The sequence below is a fragment of the Drosophila novamexicana genome, unplaced genomic scaffold, assembly GCF_003285875.2.
Source record: "Drosophila novamexicana strain 15010-1031.04,08,12 unplaced genomic scaffold, DnovRS2.1 tig00001395-arrow-arrow-pilon, whole genome shotgun sequence".
Taxonomy (NCBI): Eukaryota; Metazoa; Arthropoda; class Insecta; order Diptera; family Drosophilidae; genus Drosophila; species Drosophila novamexicana.
In genome coordinates, this window is record NW_020824854.1 from 694042 (window position 1) to 717564 (window position 23523).

The following is a 23523-nucleotide window of genomic DNA, read 5'->3' on the forward strand; positions in this document are numbered from 1 at the left end:
TGTGAATGCGATGGACACGAGCCCAGAGGGGCAGACAGAGCGGGGGTGTCGTTGGGTTTACAGATAAAGGTGTTGCCGTCGGTCGTTAGGCTAAAAAGCTAACGCAGTTAATGTGCCAAGGGAGGCATTGGGGGCGTGGCAGGAACGGAAGGTTGGAGTGCGAGTGTGTGTGTGTGTGTACACGACACAAATCTACGACATGGCATTAGAAGCAGCTGAATTTAAACTTGCAGCCAGCTTGAAGGATAGAATATGTGGAGGGTAGATTAGGGAGGCAGAACAGAGGAGCCAAAGGATTGAAAGAAAATTTTTTATAATAAAACCGAGAGAACAGTTATCTGTTGCATGACCAAAGCATGCAAAGGGGTTTCTTTGTTTTTTGTTTTGATTGAAAAATCAATTTTCGAAGCATTTGTTTCAATGCGTAGAAGCTCGACATAAGTTCTGAACGCATCATAAGAGGTGGACGCTGTTCAAATATATAAATTGATATGGGGGTCTTATCAACAGGACCCGAAATATCTGCCGAATCTCGGAATATATTTCGAAAATATGCCGAAAGTACTTTCACTTTTGTAATCCATGTTTAAAGTTTGGAAAAAGTTAAAAATTCTCTTTTCATTTATTAATATTGAACGCATTGAATAGAAATTAATTTTGGGCGGGTTCATTTGAAAAACATCGGAATTGGATAACAAATGCCTAATGCCAGAAGACCGAGGTGGTATTGAATTCGATTTATGCTGCATTGACTAGTACAGTGCTTGGATAAATGCAAACGTTATTTTACCTTGACAGCCCTGCGACGCCTCAATCTACCCAGCACTGAAGCACGTGAATGTGTGTGCGCAGCATTCGGCTGGTAACCCTGTTGCCTTGTCGTGCCTGTCGTTGACGTGGGAGGCGCAGCTGAGTGAAATTAGCAGGCAACACGAGCTAAAGAAATAAATAAAACAAACGGCAGGCAGGCAAAGGCGGTCACAGGCTCGAGTGTAAAAATAAAGGATAAACTGGGACTATTGCGAGAGCAACAAGAGGCAGAGCAGCATATACTGGCATCCTGGCATCCTGGCTGGTGACGTGCACCCAACACTTCTTCTTGAGTAATTCATAGAGAGGGTCGTAAAAGTCGAGTCAAAGTAATTATGCGAGAGGCAACAGCACAGCAACTACAACAACAACAACAGGCTAATAACAAGAAGAAGAAAGGAAGAAGAAGAAGAAGCAGAAAAGGCAGCAGAAGAAGAGCAGTACATGGCATTCAAGCTAAGTTCCGGCCGCCAGCTACATTCCCCGGGCAGACCCATTTAGAGTGTACGCAAGAGTTGTTAAGACAAATACAAGCGTAAGCAAACACAGCCCTCACACACAGACCCCCCCCTCTCATTTGACGACGTTTCTGATGAGTTGCGTTAATTGAGTGGGCCATGCTTGCATGTGTGCGTGTGTGTGTGTGTGTGTGTGTGTGTGTGTGTGTGGGCGTGCGCCTTCAACTAGGGGCGTAACTACTGCCTGTGCGCGTTAAAGTGGCAGCTGCTTTCAGCTTTCAACATCAAGGGGCAAATGCCACCTAGGAATATGCAACAATTTGGTGCAGGCCAAGTACATGGATTGCCATTGGGAGGAGTGTAAGAAAGTGGGCGTGGTTAGCGCACATTAATGTGTGCGCGTTGTAATTACAGTTCGCTTTTAATTATATAATTTGCGTTCACTGCCACAAATTGGCCAAGCGCAATCAGCGAGCGATTGTAGAAGGTGCGCCAAAAATATCAGTTAACGGTTAAGGATAGGGGCAAGGATTAACGAGAGTTGAGGATAAGGTCCATCAGCAGCTTTCATAACCATGAACAGCAAATATAAGAGCTTGGAAGCTGCCAAATTTCACTGTATCTAGCATAGTTGATGGAATTCGCGGTTCAACGGGGTTTTGGGCAATTCCACCCGCAAAATGGAAAATGACGAAAGACATTTGTAAGAAACTTCTTTGTATACCATACAATCGGCCTCTGTTGCATTTTTAAATATTGTTGTTCATACTTTCATTTAGATTTTTGGGTTAAATTAATTTCTAAGAATCTTTATTCTATATAGCACCTGATCTATATCTAAGATTCACTCTTGTTTCTATTCTTTACAGGTATTGCTATATACTGTACAAAAAGTAAAGTTAACAGTCAAATTTTTGTAAATGTAATACTAAACATGAATTTCCCAGAATTTATGCAAATGTTCTTTTATGTGACAGAATATAATTCCCTCAAATACTGTTGGATTTATAAAATCTAATCTAAAATAATGGATTACTTAATTAAAATTACCAAATTAGTAAATTGCCAGCTAGAATGAATATTTCAAACAAAAATTATCTCAAGTCATTAGGAACAACAATGCTCCCAAATTCAAAGCCGATCCAAAGCCGAAAATCCACTTGAGTTTCTGGCAAAAGCCAATAGTTAATCCGGTAACTCAATTAAAAACCATAATGCAAACCCCAAATTACCAGCTGCACAGCAAATTTAATTGGAATGCGGCTCATTAGGCATATACAGATTATTTTGTTGTGCTCGATGCAATTAGGGCAACAAAAGGACATGCCAGTCCAGGCAAGGGTATACACAGCCAAATCGGACGCATATTGACATTAATTAAATGAACCAATATGGACAGCTAGTTATTGAAGCCTGGCTGTAGGGGGCAGGCTGTGGGCGGGGCACAAGCCGACATATCAGTCAGCGGATTGTCAGAATTGCGCTGCCAACTTGTGTGCGGGAACATTGATTTGCCTTGACATTTGGCATTTGGATGCAGACAGGAGAATGGCATATAAAATAAAGAAAACCACGAAGCGTGCCTCAGAATTTGACATATTGGATGGCTGATGAAAGCCGTCCCCATCCCCCGCTCAACCGACACACCATCACCTCCTTGTCGCCCAAGCGTGTCGGCTTGTGTGTTTATGGTAATACGCGTAAAAAGCATGCAAATTTCTTAACTACGAAAAAAATAGGAGGTAAAATTGTTGAATACAAAATTATAGCGCAGACATTGAGTGTCCTTCGGTATTTTTGTGTGTGCTACGTTGCGTTGTCCACATCCTGGCTAGGATTCATTTCCACGCCGCATATATGAATATAAATGTTGCCTTGTTCCGGTGCAACGAAAAAGCCTCCCACAGCTATTGAGCTATAATATAAACTGAGCTGTCGAGCAGGTTGGGGGTCCACTCCTATATATATAACATTTTTAGGGTGGACCATTCGGCAATTTAGTACATTGTTTGCCACGTGGGCGGGCAAATGGACAGTGAGCACAGCTACAACAACTACAACAAAAACACAAACAATGGCGCTAAATAAACTATGCAAGAAATCTATGCAAATTTTATGCAATGTTGAAGCATTTAAAAATGAGTTGCTGCTGGTAGCTGTGTGCGCAAGGCGGGGGGCGTGGCTGTGCAGTCAGCGGGTGTGCCATAATAGTTGAGGCAAAAGCTCAGATATTTCAGATATGCGTGCGCCAGCAAAAATTGACGAGCAAAAGGGGTCTTACAAAATAGGGGTGGAAAGGGTAAAGTCACGGAGATGATAAAACGCTTAAGGGTTTAAAATAAAGACGTGAAATTTAAGAGAGAAAACTTTAAAAATATTTTAAAATTTCAGTAAACGTTCTTGAAGAAATACATATATAAATTAATTCAATTAATTCACAAAAGTGAAGAGAAGAAATTAAAATATTATATTATAACTGTATAAATCATAATTATTTTCTAAACTTTATAGGATTCAAGAGGGCTAAATACAAATGAGGAAAGAGAAAGAGAGAAGAAGAATAAAAGTACACTAATTTGAGGTAGCAGCTTAATCGCATGCATTATCTGATATAAACTCTCTTTAAAGGATCCCAATAAATCTTAGAAATTTACCACAACATTCATATCAAGCATCTTTTATGCATCTTTTGTCACATCTAACCACACTCTCTCACACTCACTCTGTTATCCTTTGTCATTGTCAATTATATAAACTAAGACATAATCAACGAAATGCGAAGCAACCGCAAATGCAGCCCGCCATCAGAAGGCCTCTCTTCAAACACCCTACCCCTCTCAATTCCAATTACGTTGACCATAACAAATGACAGAGAGGGTCACACTTTAACCCTAGATATATCTATTTTGCATCCGACTTTGGCCTCAAGTCATTTTTTCTATCTCTCTTGCTGTATGCAGCGATTTTAAAGCTGACCAAGTCAAAATATTTCACTGGTCAACTATTCCGAACTGCGGTCAACAGACACTCCGCCCCCCTTAACATCCTCCGCCTTGTCCATAGCACAAACATTAAGAGCGGTTCGCTCGGACTGAGCGGAGAAGAAACCGCGCTTGCTGCTGCGGTTGCAGTGTAATTTGTGTTGCATTGTTGAACATTTTTGGTTACAAAGACTTGAGCAGCAGTTTTTTTGTTCGTGTTTTCAATACCCTGTAAAAAGGTTACAATAAAGTAGGCAGTAGCATGCTACTGTGTACGTTTGATCTCTACTAGCCAAGCCATGCTGAGCATATTATTCCAATCATCTATTGCCAATAGCTTAATATAATTTCTATTTACTGACAGCTTTTCAGGAAAAGCTAAAAAAAAATATTTGCAACTTGAATAAAACTGTTTATAGAGTATCTGCGAGTCGCGCATGATCAACCAAGGCATTCTTACATGTATTTTTCTTGTTTTCTTTGAGATGCGGCTGTGTCGAAAACAAATGTTGCCTTAATGCTGTGGTCAGTAGTTGTCTGAGAGCGAGAGAGCGCGCGAGAGAGAGACAGGAATACTGACAAACACTCAACTTCTGCTCCTACTCTTTATAGCCGACTGTGGCTTTCATTTCCGGCTAGCAGCAACTGCCATGCAACTTCCTGCTTTGGCGCTCGCTTTGGCTAATGTGATTGCAAAATGGCGTGCATCCGGTTGCTGCTGCTGCTGCCGCTGCAGTTGACTCTTCCAAGTTTTAGCCAAAGCCAAAAGCCACTTGCCAATTGATTTTCAACTGCACGTACAAAGACAAAGAACCAATTTATTGCCAGTTGTACCCGAGGGAGTGCTAAATAATGCGTGCATCTTGTCTTTGGCTTTGGTAATAAACATTTCAGAGATTAATTGTTTGCATAATCAGCCGTTGGGGGTTGGTTGGTCACCCCGAAAGCGACTGATTTACGTGTCGTATACTCAATATTTATGGCACATTCCATTTAATTGTGCGTTAGAATATTTACGCACACTTCTAGCCAAAAGCCTCGACACTTGAATTATTAGCAGACATTAATTTTTCTCCACGTTCTCCCTTTGAAAAGGCTTAGCCAAGCATTAGGCATTAGTTGGAGCGTTGGGATTCTTGCTCCTTCTGACACTTGCTGTTGATTGACCGTAGAACTTCAGTTAGGTATAAAGCTTTGACTGAGGGCAGCTTTGCGGTTTACGTATTTATGTTGTGGGTCGACAGTGTACTTAAGTAGGTGAAAAATGTTTTAGGGCGTCAGGGCGAGTGTCATAGCTCTTGATAAGCACACTTTGGTTACCTTGGGTCATAGTTTTTGCGCAATGGCCAACAGATAATGACAAGGGTTAAAATATGCCGCTTATAAATGAACGAAATTCAGCTTGGTTTTACCTATTTTCTGTCTGTGTGTAAGAGGCAAAGTTTATATTTATTTAAAATATATTTTACAAGAAGAAAACCCCGCCAAGTGGCTGCGTCTTATAATAAGTCACATTCCTTAAGGCATTCGCCTTACTTTTCTTTTCTCAAATTTTTTTTTTTTGCTGCCTGCATTATAATTAATTAAATAAACTGATAAAAAAAAACAGAAAATTACTGGCTTATTTGAGCCGGTGACTTCTCACTTGTTGGTCTGACGCTCATCCGCAACGTAGTCATTTACACCCATTTGGAGATTGCTTTAGATAGCTTTAAATATAAAGCGGGCTTAAGGATTACTTTAATTTAATATTGATAATTTAAGATCCTAATACTTATCCCTCCAACATTTCAGAAATTATAGATGTTAAGGCAATTCTGTTGCCGAAACATTTAACAATTATTTTGCTTTTATTATAAAGTGGTTCTTGGATTTTAATTTGATCATAATCTGTTTTTCCCTTTTTTAAATATGAATATAAATGTTATAAATGTGCCGCATGGCAAAATTAAATTCAACATCCGGAGCATACTTTATGCTCGCTAAGCCCACTGTCAACAACAAACACTAGAATTAAATACATTTAATATGCCGCGAGTACACCCGCTAACCGCAAAGCCTGTTACCAAATCGACCAAAGAGCGGCAGCTGGCCAGCTGTCTGTTCGGTTGGCCAAATTAACCAAATCAGCTGAAAGGCACACAATAAATGGGCTTAAAATCGCAACTTAATCAATGTGCCCAAGCAATTGGCATGCGACAAATTTTAATTTGGATAATTAAAGCGCGAAAAATCAACGGGGCGCGGCCGGGTAGTTGGTTCGCATACAAAATGGCAATCAAATGAAATAAATGAGAAGCGCTAATAAATGGTTTAACGCGGCGTATGCGCAATGTGGTTGATTCACAGCATTTGAGCATTTTAGCCAGCTGCATTTACATTTCGGCCCGGATAATTAACTGCCAGGCGCATAATTAAAATTCGTACATTTTACTGTCGAATGAACGGACGGCATGAACCAGACAAGGTGCATTGTTTAAGCCCGACTAACCGAACCGGCTCACATGTCAGCTAACAATGAATAAGCCATCCCCCTTCCCACACACACGCCCCCTTTACCAACAACTAGGCTCAGCTCATTTGTTGACTGACTTTAGCGCTTGTTATTAGTTGGCCGTGGTGACCATTAGAGCCAAGTCGTGTGAGTGATGCATATCACATATCACATGTGGGTGTGCGTGCGTGCGTGCATGTGTGTGTGTGTGCGGGTGTGTGCTTGCACTATTTGCGGTTTTAATTATGCGCCCAGTATGGACACAATGGCACAATGAGTCGCATGCGAGCTGCAGCTGCAAAATGATTGAAACAAATGTTGCTGGCCAGCCAATGCACTGACAAATACCCTATGATTTTAAACGAGAAGAGTGCCTATTGTTTTGAAGTTACACGTAAGAAATAGAGTGAGAAAAGGCAATCAATTGTAATTATAAATAAACAACTTATATTAATATAAGTGACAATCTATGGTTTAGATATTCTATGCTTCAACATTTAATACTATTTATATAAAAACAATTTACAGGGTATTAAGTAATATGCGAGCTCAACAATATGTCTGCCCTGTTGTACAAGTTAGAAAATTCGGCCAGCTTGATTAATGGGAGGATAAACCAGCTGCGGGTGGTCGAAAAATCTGCTGATGAATATTATTGAAAGTGGGCGCCGACTGATAACCGAAATATTTAGCCAAGCGCAAAATTTTTCATTATGATTGCGCATTTCGCACAGGAAATACAATGGCAGCCAGTGCAATTGCAATTCCATATCCGGAAAAGCGCAGTTTGCCCATAGAACATGCAGCAAATTTAGAAGAAAATTGCAAAGGGAGAATTGTATAATAAATGAAAAGCAACTGAAAAGCCGCTTGAATGCAATTAGAAAATAAAACTAAATCAAATGAAAAGAAAAGAAAATTAATTATAATAAACTTCATAAAAAACTTAATATATATATATGTTATATGCATAGCACGAAATACTTGAAAAATGTTTAACAATATGTTCAAAAAAAGAAAGAAAATAAAATCTAAAGTATTTTCCAAAAAAGAAATCCCTTGAGCCATCTGAAAGCGTTTCCCAAGTAGCTTTAAGTAATAAACTATAGCCGAATATGTAAATACAAAATATTCGTAGACATTTTTCTGTAATTTTAGAATACCGAAAATCTATGCAAATCTTTCTAAGCCTCGATATCATGGCATGCCTGTTAGGCTCCGCATCCCTTAAATCTATTTAATGCCAATCAGTCAGAATTTTGTGTTCGTTTTGACATTTCAATTGTGTTGCTGCCTTTGCCTTTGGCTAAGTCCGATTTTTTTTTTTTCATCAGATTTTTCTCTTTTCTACATTTTCAATAAATTTTCATGCGCCAATGGCGTCAAATAGCTCTTGGCGCCTCACTTATAGCCTCCCATTTGGCCATCTCTTGTGCTGTGGAAATGTCATGTCTATGTCAAATAAAAAAAAGTGAAAATAAATTGTGATAAAAATAAAATTGTATTGTGTTGACTTGCATTTGACAACTTAATGAATTTTCCACCCATTTCATGGGTGGCGTTGCGCCAATGTAATGACATTTTCAAGTAATTCATCAGCATAAATCATTTTTACGCGTTGAGGCCGCCTAGTGGCGCCCTCTAGCGTTGAGCGCGACAGGCACTCAGTTTAACCCTAATACGTGCTATATTTGTACGCGGTTTATGAGAAAAGTTTTGCAGCCAAACGGCCGAAAAGAAGAGCACAAAAAAAAAATGGCCGCTACGTGAGTGAGCCGAAAAGAAAAATGGAACTGAAAGAGGCAAACGCACGTCCTGAATGTCTGGCAACGCTGGCCAGGCTGAAACATAATTTGGACAATGTGCAAGTTTCTGGCTCATGTTATATGCTCGACGGCAAAGAACTTTTATTTTTATGTGGGCCCGAGCAACAACAAGAGGAAAAACAATATTTCGAACAATCTGGCAACACATGAAGTGCTGCAGAGTTTACCCCTCTCATACAGGAAGCATGTGTAGATTTTACTTGTAATTTGCTTTTATGCTTTATCGGTCGCTTGATTTTTATTATGATTATTATCGTGGGAATTACGCAGCAAGTTTTAGGGTCCTTATTTCAGAGCTTTTCCTCTTTCATTTTTTTTTGTTGTTTGTTTGTTGTTTTGGCCCCTGGAGGCCAAAGATTATATTCGAGTGCTGTTTGTGTGAAATTTTCTAGTGATTTATTAGGTCAGCGTTGGATTTGCTGTAGCTGTTTGTACTTATATTTTTGATGTGCCTTTGATGGCTTAAGCCTGGCAGCTTGTTTGTTGATAAAGAGCAAAAACCAATTGATTGGACGCTCTGACAGCCTCCGAGTGTTGAGTTCAAGAGATTAACTAGGCAAAGGCAATCACAAAAGGCAAAGGCTGGGATATACTTAATAATATGCTTATATCTAAAACTCACGCACAAATTAATAATCTATATTTAGATAGTCGAGAGTCATTGAACCATTGGGAAACTTACCTGAAAAGAGAGAGCGAAGGAAGGAATAATAATATTAGTAATGCGTATATCAAAATGAAAACTGATTTTTTGTAAGTTATGTATAATAGCAATAACCAAGACTCTAGTCGAAAGTGCTCGACTAGCATATACCCTGTAATCAGTACTCAAGTACATTTAAAAACAAATAACGCACAGCATAATCTTTATGCTAATGTCGAGAGTCTAAACTTTATGTGCAGGAATTTAAGCTACCCTCTACTAAAATCTAAAGTACCCAAGCCTTAAAATATAGATCCTCCTGGGCTTTCCAAAAGAACATGCACATAATACAAATTCAATAATTTATTATTTTAATTATTTAACACAAAAATTAAACAAATAAATATTTTAAACCAAATAAAAAATAATTACTCTTTTTTATAAAATAAACAATTATATTATACATTTTTAATGCAAATATTAATAACATCGAAATTGAATTTGGATTTGAAATCTATTAACAAAATTGTAATAAATAAAAAACATTCATATTTATTGTTATTAAATATTTCGTAGGCTAAAATAATGTTAAGCAAGTAAAAGGGAGCAGGCATTAATTGGAGTTGCGCCGAAAATCAACTTGATGTTTTCGCAATTCAATCGAAGTTGGAAAATTACGACGCCATTTGATCTCAATGTTAATAATACTATAGTGACCTATGAAAAAAAAAGAGTTACGAATCGAAGTGAGCGAAACCTGTATGCCAGAAAAAGACAAGAATATGTATATACCGTTGTTGCAGGAGTTGTTGCCACAGCTGTTGTTGCTGTCGTTGGTGCTGTTGGTGTTGTTGATGTTGCTGTCGTTGTTGGTGTTGTTGAAGTCTCTGTTATTGTTGTTGGAGTAGTAAGAGCAGGTGTAGTTATAGTTGTTATTGTTGGTGAAGATGCTGTAGTTATTGTTGTTATTGCTGGTGTAGTTGGTGAATCTGTTGTAATTGCTGTTGGTGTTGTTGGAGTCTCTGTTATTGTTGTTGGAGTTGTAAGAGCAGGTGTAGTTATAGTTGTTATTGTTGGAGTTGGTGTGGTTATTGTTGTTATTGGTGCTGAAATTGTTATTTGGGTTGTTGGAGTCTCTGTTGTTATTGTTGTTGGAGCTTGTGTTGTTATTGTCGTTGGAGTTGTAAGAGCTTCTGTAGTTGTTAATGTTGGTGTAGTTGGAGAATCTGTTAATGATGTTGGCGTAGTTAGAGTCTCGGTTGTTATTGTTGTTGGTGTTGTTGGAGTCTCTGTTGTTATTGTTGTTGCAGCTGGGGTTGTTGGAGACTCTGTTGTTATAGTTGTTAATGAATCCGTTGTTATTGTCGTCGCTTCAGGTGTTGTTGCAGTTGTTACATCAGTAGCGCCGAACACATCCGTTACAGCTCGTGCCACACGAAGTAGACGAATCAGGCTCAAGCCTAGATTCTTGTTTAGATCGTAAGTATTCACTGCGCTCAGGACGAGGCATACGATGAAGCCGAAACGTAGTGCGAACATGTCAAGAAGTTAACTTTGACTCTGAGACTGTGCTGACTGTCAGACAAACCCATGGCTTTTATGATCGCCAAGAACAAAGGCTTTGACATAATCTAATTGACTATGATTCGCTCCCAACGCTATGCGGTGTTCCTATTGAAACGTGTCTCTCAGATTGAGTTGCTTAACTTTATTAATTCTCGTGCTTTCTCTTGGGAAAATATGTGCCATCAGTCGAAAACGTGCCTAGTGTGAGTTTATTTATTATATACATATATATATATATATATATATATATATATTATAATAGATTATAATAATATCTATAATATTATGAACTCATACTATTTTTTAATTTAATTATAAAAATCTTATGCATTAAGTTATTAACCAAGAAAGCTGCAGGTATTGCAGACAAAACAAACCTAGGCAACATTTATTATGGCAAATTCCTAGGAATTTAAAACAGATTTTTATGCTAAATATTTTTACAGATGTCGCATTTTCGTTCACGTTTCAAATTTAAAGTTAATTTATTTTGGTTGCAAATTTCCTCAAGAGCTGTTTGTTATCCTTTTCCTCTTTAAAATCATTTCGTTTATTGCAAAGTGCATCTAATCGATTTCTGGTGTGGCCAGAGCTTAGTTTCCCAGCAACTCAATTCCCCATTTTCAGCTCCAGAGCCTAAAAATATGGAGCCTTTTTGTTGTGGCAATTGCCATGCAAGAAGCGTAGGCGAAAACCACGAAAACCACAAAAGGCTCAAAACCGTAAGTAAAACAAAAAAACAAAACAAACTTCTACTTGGATGGCACAACTAGCGGACATACATATGAACGTTGTTTAGCACTGGCAAAAGTGGTTCCAGTTCGACGGAAGCCCAGTGTGTGTGAAAGGCAAATGTGTGTGCGGGTGTGTGTGTGTGGCATGCAAAAAGCACAGCCAACAAAGTGTGGAAGCAGCAGGCGAGCTGCTGCAGCGGAGCTTGCCACACAAAGGGGCCACTAAAGAGCTGCCTGCACAAACACACACACGCATGTGATTACATGTGTGCCGAGGTGTAGCTGTGTGTCTGTGTGTGTATTTAACAGCAAAGTCAAGCACTTGTGATATGCACAGCACAAAATCCAAATTTAATGACCAAGTAAAATAGACACCAAACTCGTAGCGAAGCGGCAGATGCAGCAAGTGCCCTGTGTGAGAGTGCGTGGGAGTGTAGCTCTGCATGTGTGAGTGTGTTCTGATTGTGTATGTGTTCTGAGTGTGTGTGTGTGTGTTCTGTGTGTGTGTGAGTTCTGTGTGTGTGTGTGTGTGTTCTGTGTGTGTGTGTGTCTGTGTATGTGTGCATGTTTGAGGCGTGGCGCTAATGTTAGTTGAATGTTTGCGTTTGGCTCGACTCGCGCTTTGTTATCGACATGCGTCCGTTTCTCATGCTTTGCTTCTTTTTTTTTTTTTTTGCAATTGGATATGCGCCTTTTTGTGCCCCACGGCTCTGTTAATGTAGACAATGCGCAGCCAAGGACATGACACGTGGCATCAAGCGGACACAGCGTGGGGGTGAACGGCAGAGAAGGCGCCTCAAAAGCTTGCCTGGCTGCCCTGTGCCCGCCTGCTGTCTAACTGGGCATGCTGTCCATGTTGATGGAGTGTTGTCATGGCGCATCGTTAACTTTGCAACTAAGTTGAACACACACACACACACACCTATACAATAAAGCACACATACAGCGTGTGGCTTTCAGTCCTTTCGGCCGCTGGCAAAGCCAAATGACATTGACATCGACATCTCGACATCGCCATCGACATCTCGACATGGACATGCAACATCATCAGCCTCCACACTCACATTGTGCCGGAACGGGGCGGGGCGGGGCGGGGAAACTTCTGCTGCTTCTGCTCTGGTGCCTCTTTCAGCCCCGCTTCACCCAACACTCTTCCTCCCCTAGCGTCGCCTCGCGCACATTATGGCAAATTATGACATTGACAATGCCCTGGCAATTCCACCTGGCCATAGCGCGTCGTAGCTTTTCTGCCTCACCCCTACCCATACCCTTCCCAACCATCCACCCTTCCATCATAAAGGTGTCACATTTCTTAACATGACCCCATTGCCTGCCATCATTTTGCATGCAATTTGTTGCGGCATGCCACATACATTTCCGTCACATCTAAATAAATATTTCATGAATACACGAGAGCTAACACACAAAAACAAAAGAAGCAAGAAAACTTGTGCTTAAACTTAAAGCCAAGTCGGGGCAAAATATTTTAGTAAAAATAAGTTTGACATCCATTAGTAAATTAGAAAGTTTCTCTTCAGGAAAAACAAGCTGATCCTCAGATCAGGACGATATTTACCTTAAGAGAAGCCAAAGCCGAGGGTTAGGAATTATTTGAAACTTACGAATAGAATATATTGAAAGGTGTTATCTGACAAATTGTTGCTTGCCGCAGCTTCTAAATTACAAAAAGAATGAATATAATTTCAACTGAGCCCGAGTCAAGTGTGGAGACAAAAAAGAGCTTGTAATGTTGTCAGATCCAGCATTAACTGCTATACCCTAACCAAGTAAGATATCCATCTTTCGCGCACTTTCTCACTGGAGTTGAGCAAGTCAAAAAAAGAAGCAAAATGTGCTGCATACTTAGCAGCGCGCCTGTCACTTGTCCTTGCTGTCGTTTTCGCAGCTGCTGATGCTGCTTGTGGCATGCCGCTCTTGCTGCTGGGGCAGTTGTTAAGTTTTATTTTGATTACAAATGCGTTGGTTGTTTATGCACTGCACACAACGCAAATAAATACCATAAAATAAAAGCACGCAAAACAAAAACTCAAGTAAAAATGTTGTTAAAATCAAGCAAAAAGATTTTCGCAGAACTTTTGTGTTTGGCCGGCCACGTTTTTAGTTTTGTTTCTATTTCAGTAGCTGTTTTTCTTTTTGTTTTGCGTTACAAATGACCTTTTTTTTTTGTGTATTACGTGCGAGCATTTTAACATTTCAACATTTTCATTGCACCCGAGCTGATGAAATTTATGTGCATATATTTTTGTTCCTGGCGCGTTCATTCATGCGTTTCGGGTCGAAATGCAGGCTACATAAAGCCCAGCCCAGACGGACGCGTTGCAGAAGCAGAAACAGCAGATTCGTGATTCATGCATAATTACGAGCGTAGTAGAGCGTATATATATGTATTCATAGAACATCTATTCTATATACCATATAAATCAACAGAAACGGCGCACAAATGTCAAAAAATTTGTGATTGTCATGTTGAGCTCCCATATATATATATATATATATATATATATATATATATATATATATATATATATGTCTAAGGGATTAGGTTGCATAAGAGCCATCAAAAGTGCATTTTATTTAGATATTTATGTAATTTCATTTGAATTAATACGCATATTTAGCTTTTATTGACAAGAGAAAATATAAGTCAGCTATGAATTCTATATATGGTATATGCATATGATATTCATTTTGGCATAGATAAACATAATCTCACATGCTTTGAGAGAATTTTGAAGAGATGTTTCGTAGAAATATATAAGCTTTTTTTATTATAGTAAATTAAACCCCAAACTTCGAGCAAGCTAAATAAATAATTTTAGTTTTATGCTGGGTTTGGCAATCTTTTTATTTTATACATCTAATTAAAATCAAAAATTAATAATAAATGATCTCGAACTCAGATATTATTTTAAGTTCATTCTTTTTCAAACAAAAAAAAATTGTATTTTTTTCAATTTTTTTTAAATAAGTGTAAGATAAACATGCAGCTCAGAAGTAGTCAGAAGCTCAGAGCCAGTTCGGGCATAAAATATACAATTCGCCATGTGAATACTCGACAAGCGAACACAGTTGAGCTCAAGGAAAACGCGTCAAGTAAACCCAATACAAATGGATGTATACTTGATATGATATTTACACATTTTAAGATCTGCAAATCAGTTAACTAAGATTTTTTTCTGTATATTCTGTATAGACTGCAACGTACTTCTTTAACATGCACAATGAATATATATTATATATTCTGCATAGACTGTATATTTTATATAAGCTGTATACTCTATATCTGTGAATCGTATATTCTATATTCCATACTTATCTGATATGCTTAATGGAGAACACTTTATTTTTGTTTCACAATACGCACAGCTGCAACTCTTCCTTAAATTTCTCGTTTAACTCGCAAATTGTCATTTGTGCCTTTTTTTTTGGTAGCTGTTCATTCAACTAGACGGACGTTTAGAGAAATTTTGAGTATGTTCTTTAATTCCGTTAGCAAAGTTTTCTGCACGGGTCACGCTTTTTTAGGGGGGAGGTTGGGCGCAACGCACGCAAACTTTTGGCATTAAAAGCGAGCCCCAACTGCCCCTTCGCAGTGTTAATGCTTAAAGTGTAAGCGGTCAAAATTCAATTAAAATCAAATGTGTGGCACAGCTATTGTTGCGCTTAACTTTATGTGCAAAGTTTTTTTGGGTTGAGGGTCAATTGAAAGCAATTAAAAACGGTTGAGATATTCTGTAAATGTGCGAATAAGCCAGAAATTGTGACAAAATGTGAAAGCAGCAGCAAAAACCTCAAGCGTTTTCAAGTGGAAAACTGTGTTTGGGATTAGGGCGATATATATACATGTATTCAGGGGGCGTGGCTGTAAGCTGCTCATGTGCTTAGCTCAAGTTTTGAGTTTTGGCTTTGGGTTTTGTTCGAGGCTTTGGCTGGGAAGTCACGTTGGCAAGTTTCAAAGGAACGCAGAATTTATTGTTATTATTATTACAACTATTCTTGTTTTGTTTTGTTGTTATTCTTAAGCTGCTGTTGCTGCTTCTACTTTCAGTTGTGCTGCATTTTGTTATTGTTATTATTATATGCCAACGCGAAATTGTTTTGCTTTTGTTGTTGCATACTTTTTGGGGCGCCTGTTGAGCCAGTTGATGCTGCCGTTTGCCATACAAAATGGCTGCCATTGCACAGGCTACACACACACAAAATGGCTGCCGGCTGCCAGCTAACAAAAGCCATTGCAGCATATATATATATATATTTATATATACGGGGCGTGGCTGTGGGCTATAACAGCAATCATTGCGTGCGTGGGCGTGTATTATACAAAGATCTATATCGTTGGGAAGTACGAGTAATTAATAGCTGCTGCGCACAAAGGCGCCTAAATACACACACACATGCACAAACACACACATAGACGTTGTTGCAGCAGCTATTGTTGTTGTAGTTGGGCCCCAGTAATTAAAAGATTAATTTTTAATGTGCACTCAGTGCAAAGCGGCGCTAGAGATTGAGCATTTGCCGCGGGCACATAAAATTAAAAGGATTTTAGCAACTGCCATCTACACACACACACACACACCCTTATCCCTCCCCCTTCCCACACACACACACATTGTAATTTATGCTCCATTTCAGAATTTTTTTAGCTGCCCAAACTGCAACTTTATGAGCCAAGTTTTTTTTTGCTCTCTTTTGCTTCCCTAAACATCCTAACCCAGCCTCTAATTTTCTTCTCTTTCCGTCTTCTCTCTCTCTCCGTCCTCTTTCTCTATCTCTTTGACCCTCTCTCTGTATTCCTCCCTTTTCTTCCCTTTCTCTCCACCCAACACCCAACTTGTTTTTCAGCCTGGTTTTGTTTAATTTTTTATTAATACGCGCTCGAGTTTTTCACTAACTTTTTCCTTGCCTTTTTTTTGGAAATAATTTTTCGGTTTTGCTTGCAGCTACAAATTAAATGTGCACACCTTTAAATTATTAATGCAGTTTGGCATAAGCACGTTTTATTTTTGTTTTCCGTTTTTGCGCCCTCCACTTGATTAAAAAATCAGCAGCAGAGCAGCAGCAGCAGCAGCAAAACGTAGTCAATTTAATATTTAACAACAACAACAATTAATATGCTTAAAAGATATATATTTGATTTTCACTATACATTGCTTGCAGAAATGAAGAGCGCGTTGAAGTGCAATTCGTTATTATTATAAATAATTGGCATGGTTTTTAAATTGATTTCCGCTTATCGTTTGAGCCAATTAGATGTCAGTAAAAACTGAAACATTAAATATTAAATCAACAAAAGTTGTTATTCAACGAAGTGTTATGTTCAAATTGATGAGAGTCTTTGATTTATTAAAAATGAGCTGACTAAAATATATAAATATGTTTGGTAAAGAGATTTCCCATAAATAATTGCCCCCACATAAGCATTTTAGATCAAAAGATGCTTCGAATTTGTTTAAAATTTTATTTACCATAATTTAATTGCATTTTATTTTATTTACTTTTTAGCTTATATCGCTTAGGCAACCTGTCAAGACAAGTTTCAGTTATATAATACCTATAAAAAATTTTGAAATATGCACAAAACTTTTTCAATTTAGCTAAGCTGTGAAACTAACCCACTGAAAAGCCGCACTAAGCCTCAGCACAGCCTGAGCCACATTCTTCTAGTTCTTCAACTGTTATTTAACAAACATTAATCGTAAATTCTCTGGTCGTTTGTCTGTCGCTTATCTGTGTGTTTTCATGGCAACACTCCTTGTTATCCGTGTCAACAGTAGCCGCAGCAGCAGCAGCAGCAGCCTTTTCCTGTGCGTGCACTATCATTAATATTTGAGCATGTTTAAAGTAGCCAACACTTTTTTGTTGTATTTATTTTGCTTTTGTTTTTAGTTTGCCAAAAAGTGTCAGAGACAAAGCGCGCATAATTAGCAACAATACAAAAGCAAGTTAACAACAAACAAACGGGGCAGCAGCAGCAGCTAATTAGTGAGCCAAAGTGGGCGTGCCCAAAAGCAGGAGAGAGAGACTTAAAAAATGAAAAATAAAAAAAATCGGAACGTCGCTCAACCAAATAAACTTGACAAATTACACGCTCCGTTTGCGCCCCACCAAAAATAACTATATATAAAAAAAAAAACACAACCACTTTCCCGCTTACCAAATTGCAAAATGAGGCACACAGTACGACACACATTTGGTAATTGGATATAACAATAAACAAGTCAAAGGCAATTGCAATGTGCAACCAGTGACCAGGTAATGTGTCTGTGCAAGGGAATTGTCATGTGTGCAACTGGGTGACAATCACGCCGCCGCTGGAAAGTGTCGACCCAAATGAAGCGCTTGCATGTGCTTTATTGTTGTGATTGTCATGAAAGTTAACCAAGCGTATGACAACAACAGCAGCAGCAACACCATCGACAACAACTATAAAAATCTAGTTGTCATATATATAGGTCTATAATTTGTGTGTAGCTTTCCTTAAACATCAACTATAAACAACTGCCTGAACTAATAGCCGCAAAAATCTAAAACTTGATTAAACTGCGGTTAATGAGCCACTCACTACTAGACTCTTCCATTCCCCCTTGACCTACACCCTTTGCTCATGGGCATATCAGCTAACGCAAGGTGTTGCACATGACGATTTTGTGGCTTGAGGCGCACCGTGACTTTGGTAATGGAGAAACGCGACAGGTTGAACCACAGCAACAAGATTCGATTACAACTGCGGGGGAGCAGCCCAAGTTCGGCTAGCTACTGATAAATGTTATGGCAATGAAATGCTGTTAAAATAGATTGTAAAGGTTCCACACAGACAAGCTGACACTGGGAGCAGCTGTGACATTGCACAATATTACTGGACAAAAACTGGAGTTATTTAAACCTATTCTGCACGCTATATGAATTTAAGATAATCGGCATTAAATGACAAAGCATTTTAATTGTAGAAATTCTTAGGAGTTTATCCTAAAATATAAATATTTAGAAATTATTTGCTAACACTTCGTAGTCATAAGAATTCATTTTTCAGAGTTCAAGAAATTATTCTTAATTTTAAATATAAAAAAGTTTTTAGTAAAAGTTTGATAATTTACTTAAAGTCATAAGAAATTTATTTTAAACTTCTCTCCATTCAACAAAAATATTTCATACGTTTTAAAACATTCAATAACAACTTTGATTAATCAAAGAAAAATTTCGAATATACATTTTAAATATTAAGAATTTACTTTACATTTTATGTGCTCTCAACAAAAAACCATAAATATTTTATTTTAACGAAATCACACAAACAAAAGTATGTGATCAAATATGCGCATAGGCCGGTTGAGATTTATAAGAATTAAAATATAAAACGAACAAGAAATCTTTTGGAAAATAAATATACCCTACAGCATTTGCATTGATTGTCAATCATAAAACTGTCAAAATTTTAGGTACTCGCAACCCTTTTGCTTTTAAATAATTCCCAGGCAACGGTAATATTTGATTAAACCGCACATTGCTTCGCATCGATACAAATTATGTTATGAACTAAAAAACACTTTAGATGACTACCATAAAAAAGTTCAAGTCAAAGAAGGTCTCCAATCAATACACACGTTACTTTGATGTCAAAAACCTATTGCACAGTGACAAAAGCTACAAGGTGGCCGATTGCACCAAGGCAATCGGATCACCGAGGAACAAGCAAACAAGAACTCAGACCCGGTCACCCGGTCGATCCGTCTCAACGACGATTCAATGGCAGCCCATTGACACTGCATTTGTGGATGATGCAAGAGGCAGTCCATATTTGCTGCTCTCCGAGGACGATACGCTGGTTAATGAACATTCGAAGAAAAGACGACGACAGACCACCTGCCACAATGTGTTGCATGAGCCGCGTCTGAAGCTAGATCCAGCGGGCATTGAGCCTCTGATACGCGGCATACGGATCAGCATTTGTGTTGAGCATACCCGCTTTCCACTCATCGCCAAGGTAACCAAGGGCATGGGCCTGACCCATGTGCCCGAGCATCGTCTGTGGAACGTGCAGTGGTGCGATAATACGCCCCACTTTGATCTTTTAAAGAGCATGAAGCGCTTTCAGCAAATCAATCACTTTCCTGGCATGAGCGAGATCTGTCGCAAGGATTTGCTCTCGCGCAATCTGAATCGCATGCTCAAAATGTACCCAGGCGATTATCGCATTTTTCCCAAAACCTGGCTGCTGCCCACCGAGTGAGTACACACACATAGTTCTAGGCGAAATTAATCGAATTAAGTTCTATTTAGTACGTACGATGTGGCCGTCTATTTGAACAAACACAAACGCACCTTTATACTCAAGCCATATTCATCAGGTCAGGGGCGTGGCATTTGGCTAACCAATACTCTACGCTCTGTGGGCAGACAGGAGAAGCTCATATGTCAGTCATACGTTGATAAGGTGAGTGTGAGGGGGCGAGCGGGTGTGATGAAAATGTTGGAGAGGTATATTGCATTGGATATATATGATATCTATCTCAATTTTACTTGATATAGCAGCAAGCATCTGGGCTTGTCTCTCCACCCCAGATCAGGTCGATTCTTCAACAAGACTATTGCTTCACTCCATCAGGAAAGTCGAGCAACTGTTGCTCTTATTTTAGATATCGTATATATGTTGTTTACTTCTGTCATGTTATATACCCTCACTTATGTTATATCATATCTTTTCATATGAATAAGTATTTTTTGGGCATTCGCTCACCATTTAACAAGTCAATAAATATAATAAAATTAAAAATACTACATTTAAATAGCCACAACCCCAGTTCTAATCATTCTTAATTTTTCTTTCTTCTTCAGCCATTCTCAATTTCAGCACAAACACTTTCTCTAACACCTTGTTTAACCTTCATTCCCTTTACTTTTGCAGCCTTTGCTCATCGATGGCTATAAATTTGATTTGCGTGTCTATACACTGGTTACCTCAGTGGATCCATTGCGCATATTTGTGTACAATGAGGGTTTGGCTCGTTTTGCGACGCACAAATACAAGCCTCCGGCACTGGGTAACAGTAATAACATGTTCATGCACTTGACCAACTACTGTGTGAATCGTCGGAATTCGAACTATGATGCGGGCAGTGGCAATGATGGTGGCTCCAAGCGCAAATTGAGCGCCTACAACAAGTGGCTCGTGGACCACAACTACAGCGTGGACGAGTTCTGGGCAGCGGTGGATGATGCGATCATCAAGACTGTGATAAGCGCATGGCCGGTGCTGAAGCATAATTATCATTTGTGTTTCCCCAAGCACGACAAGATTCAGGCATGCTTTCAGCTGCTGGGCTTTGACATACTCGTGGATTGGAAGCTCAAACCGTACATTTTGGAGGTGAACCATACGCCAAGTCTATCCGGCGGCGAGCCCGTTGACTATGAAGTTAAGCGCCCGTTAATACGGGATACATTGAATTTAATTAGCACGCCGCTCGTCGACAAGGAGGAGATTATTCGCGAGGATCGTGCACAGCTAAGGGATCGTTTAATGAGGCAGCAGGCGCATCGGCGGAGCGCAGTCACCCCCAGCAAGTCGGCGGTGACACCGCAAAGAGCCGCCGGTGGCGCTGATCTGAATCAGGCATGTTCCCTGGGCGCCTTGGCCCAGCAAATTGCCTGGGAGGAGAGCCATCTGGGCAACTATAGACGGATTATGCCGCCCACAAATAGCGATCGAGTCAATTATTATTTCAAGTTCTACAATCAATACAAAGAGGTGTCCATGTTCAAGGAGAATAACACAAGCAAGGGTCGCATTCGTCTCAATCGTGAGCATTTGAAGCAACAGAAACTGCAACAGCAGCTGTTAACCGAACAGGATCAGCTGCATCGTTTGCGACAGCGCAAACAGAAGCTACAGCATATATTCCTGCAAAACAATACACAGAATTTCTCGAATTTGCTTAAACAGAAGCGCATGCAGGCGCTGGCCATTGCCAAGGATATACATTTGCAAAAGGCCAGATTGTTGCAACAAAATGCGGGAAAGGAAAGGGTGGGCATTTGGCAGATGGTTGACAAGCAGCAAGTGGAATCAAATCAGAATATGGAGACCAATCCGGACAAAATGTCAGTGGGCGCACGCATTCGAAACAAACGCAGCATGGCCGTCATCAAGTCCCATCGACGGACACAACGCCACCAGCTGCAGCGCCGTGCAAGACGCGCACGTCGCCTGGAACGGGAATCCCGCCTCGATGCCGAATTTCTGGCCAAGCATGCGGTTAACCATGCGGTCGGCGGACGTCTGCAAGCAGGCAGCTCTAAAATCATAAGCACCAGCTCCAAAGTAGGCCTCAACCAGCAGCATCAGCAGAAGCAACTGCAGTTGGCTGCCAGGTCCAAGCCCAAGCCCCGAGCCAAGGCCAAGCATAGGCCGGCTAAGAAAATCAAGAGCCCCGCCAAGTTAGCCAAGCAAGCAGCTATCAACAAGGACGTGATGGATTGGATGCCGCAGCCAATCAATGAGGCCGACAAACAGCTGCAAGTCGAGTGGCGTACACAACGGACGGCGGCTGTCAATTGCGGGCAGTTCAAGGAGGTGGTAAGTAGACAGCTAGAGTAAGGTAAATAGCGCAATCCAGAACTCAATATGCTTGAATTTCTAAAAATATTCTTAAGTATCCTCTAGCAGCTATATAAAATACTAGTGGGAAGGATATCAAATTAAAAATGGTTTTTGATTTCGGTTACATTCAGACGACAAAAAATATTACCCGAAATGACCCTAAAATGTAGAAATTCAGAAAAGCGCCAATAAGAATCGAGCTGTTTTTCGAAACGATAAAACTTCCCTAAACACAATTTTCCTAATTTCTCGAAAAGTATTTTTTAATAGAGAAAAAAAAACTCAATAATGGGTTGAAAGTCTTATCTCAAAAAGAAATTAACCCTTTAAAGGATTAATAGAAAACATTATTTTTATGAAAAGTTGATTTTTTAAGACCTTTAATGGGGCAAAATCAATATCTAAGTTTTATAAAAAGTAGAAAAGTCTAAAAAGCTTTTGAAATATGCAAAGGATTCAGTATTTTTTTAATAACCATAAAAAAAAATTGTATCTGATCCAAGAACTTTTTGTCTGAGAAGTAGAAAACGAAAAAAGAATGTATGAAAACATCTCTTCTAGGCTATAAAAACTAAGCCCAAAAGTGAAATATAGAAGTTAGAGAGAGAGAGTAATCTCTCCGCGGCTATAAAAAGCTCAGGCTAAGGCTTTACTAATCCAATAAATAATATATAATATTTTGTAGCTCTTCCATGAAATGTACGAGCGTGGTCATCTAACCAAAAATGACATTAAGCAATTCCCGAATCTTCTTTATCGCATACTACGAAATGAAATAAATAAAGATGCAAACGTAGGAGGCGACTAAGCACATACGAAGCGTGCTCTTTAGAAGATTCCCCAAACATACCCCCCCATTTGGCTCAACCGACATTTGTTTTTATATTTTTGTACTCACAAATTCCAAGTGTAAGTAAAAAAGACAAAGTTAATCAAAACATAAAAATAAAATTTTTTTATTATAATGTCCTCCTCTTCTTAAATTTTCAGCTTGTTTCCTGGCCGAAGACTTTAAAACAAAGTATGGTGGAGAGACCGAATAGTTCCCAATATGTTTGTTGGTCGGACTGAAGTAAAGTGAGCTCCTATCAGGGCTCTGGTGGTTAAATGGAAGCATTTATAGTAATGGGAAAAAAATATTTAAAAAAAAAACAAGCCCAAAATGGAGGGAACAATATACTCAAAACAGCCATATAACAAAACAATAATGTGTCAAAATTATAGTGAATATAAAATAATTGAGCAATAGCACTCAGTCAATAATTATACTGCTTAATTATTCAATATAACTGAACAACTAAAAAAATAGTATTATTCATATATATTTAAATGAAATGTTTTGGAGGTTTAATACTCTTAGCCGATTATATGCCAATTATATAAAATGCAT

General features: G+C 39.1%; 2 protein-coding genes across 13 annotated transcripts in view; one reads left to right on the top strand and one right to left on the bottom strand.

Moving 5' to 3' along the window:
* LOC115767430 (heterogeneous nuclear ribonucleoprotein L) overlaps positions 1 to 23523 on the bottom strand; it is a 145104-nt gene that overhangs the window by 74856 nt on the left and 46725 nt on the right. The gene's annotated exons all lie outside the window — the stretch shown is intronic.
* Positions 18930 to 23412, top strand: LOC115767429 (tubulin polyglutamylase ttll6). The gene is made up of 6 exons (XM_030711708.1): positions 18930 to 19014; positions 19086 to 19759; positions 19814 to 19967; positions 20439 to 22109; positions 22819 to 23042; positions 23124 to 23412. Exons 2-5 carry the CDS (start codon positions 19086 to 19088, stop codon positions 22939 to 22941), a joined length of 2622 nt encoding a protein of 873 aa, XP_030567568.1. The 5' UTR covers positions 18930 to 19014; the 3' UTR covers positions 22942 to 23042; positions 23124 to 23412.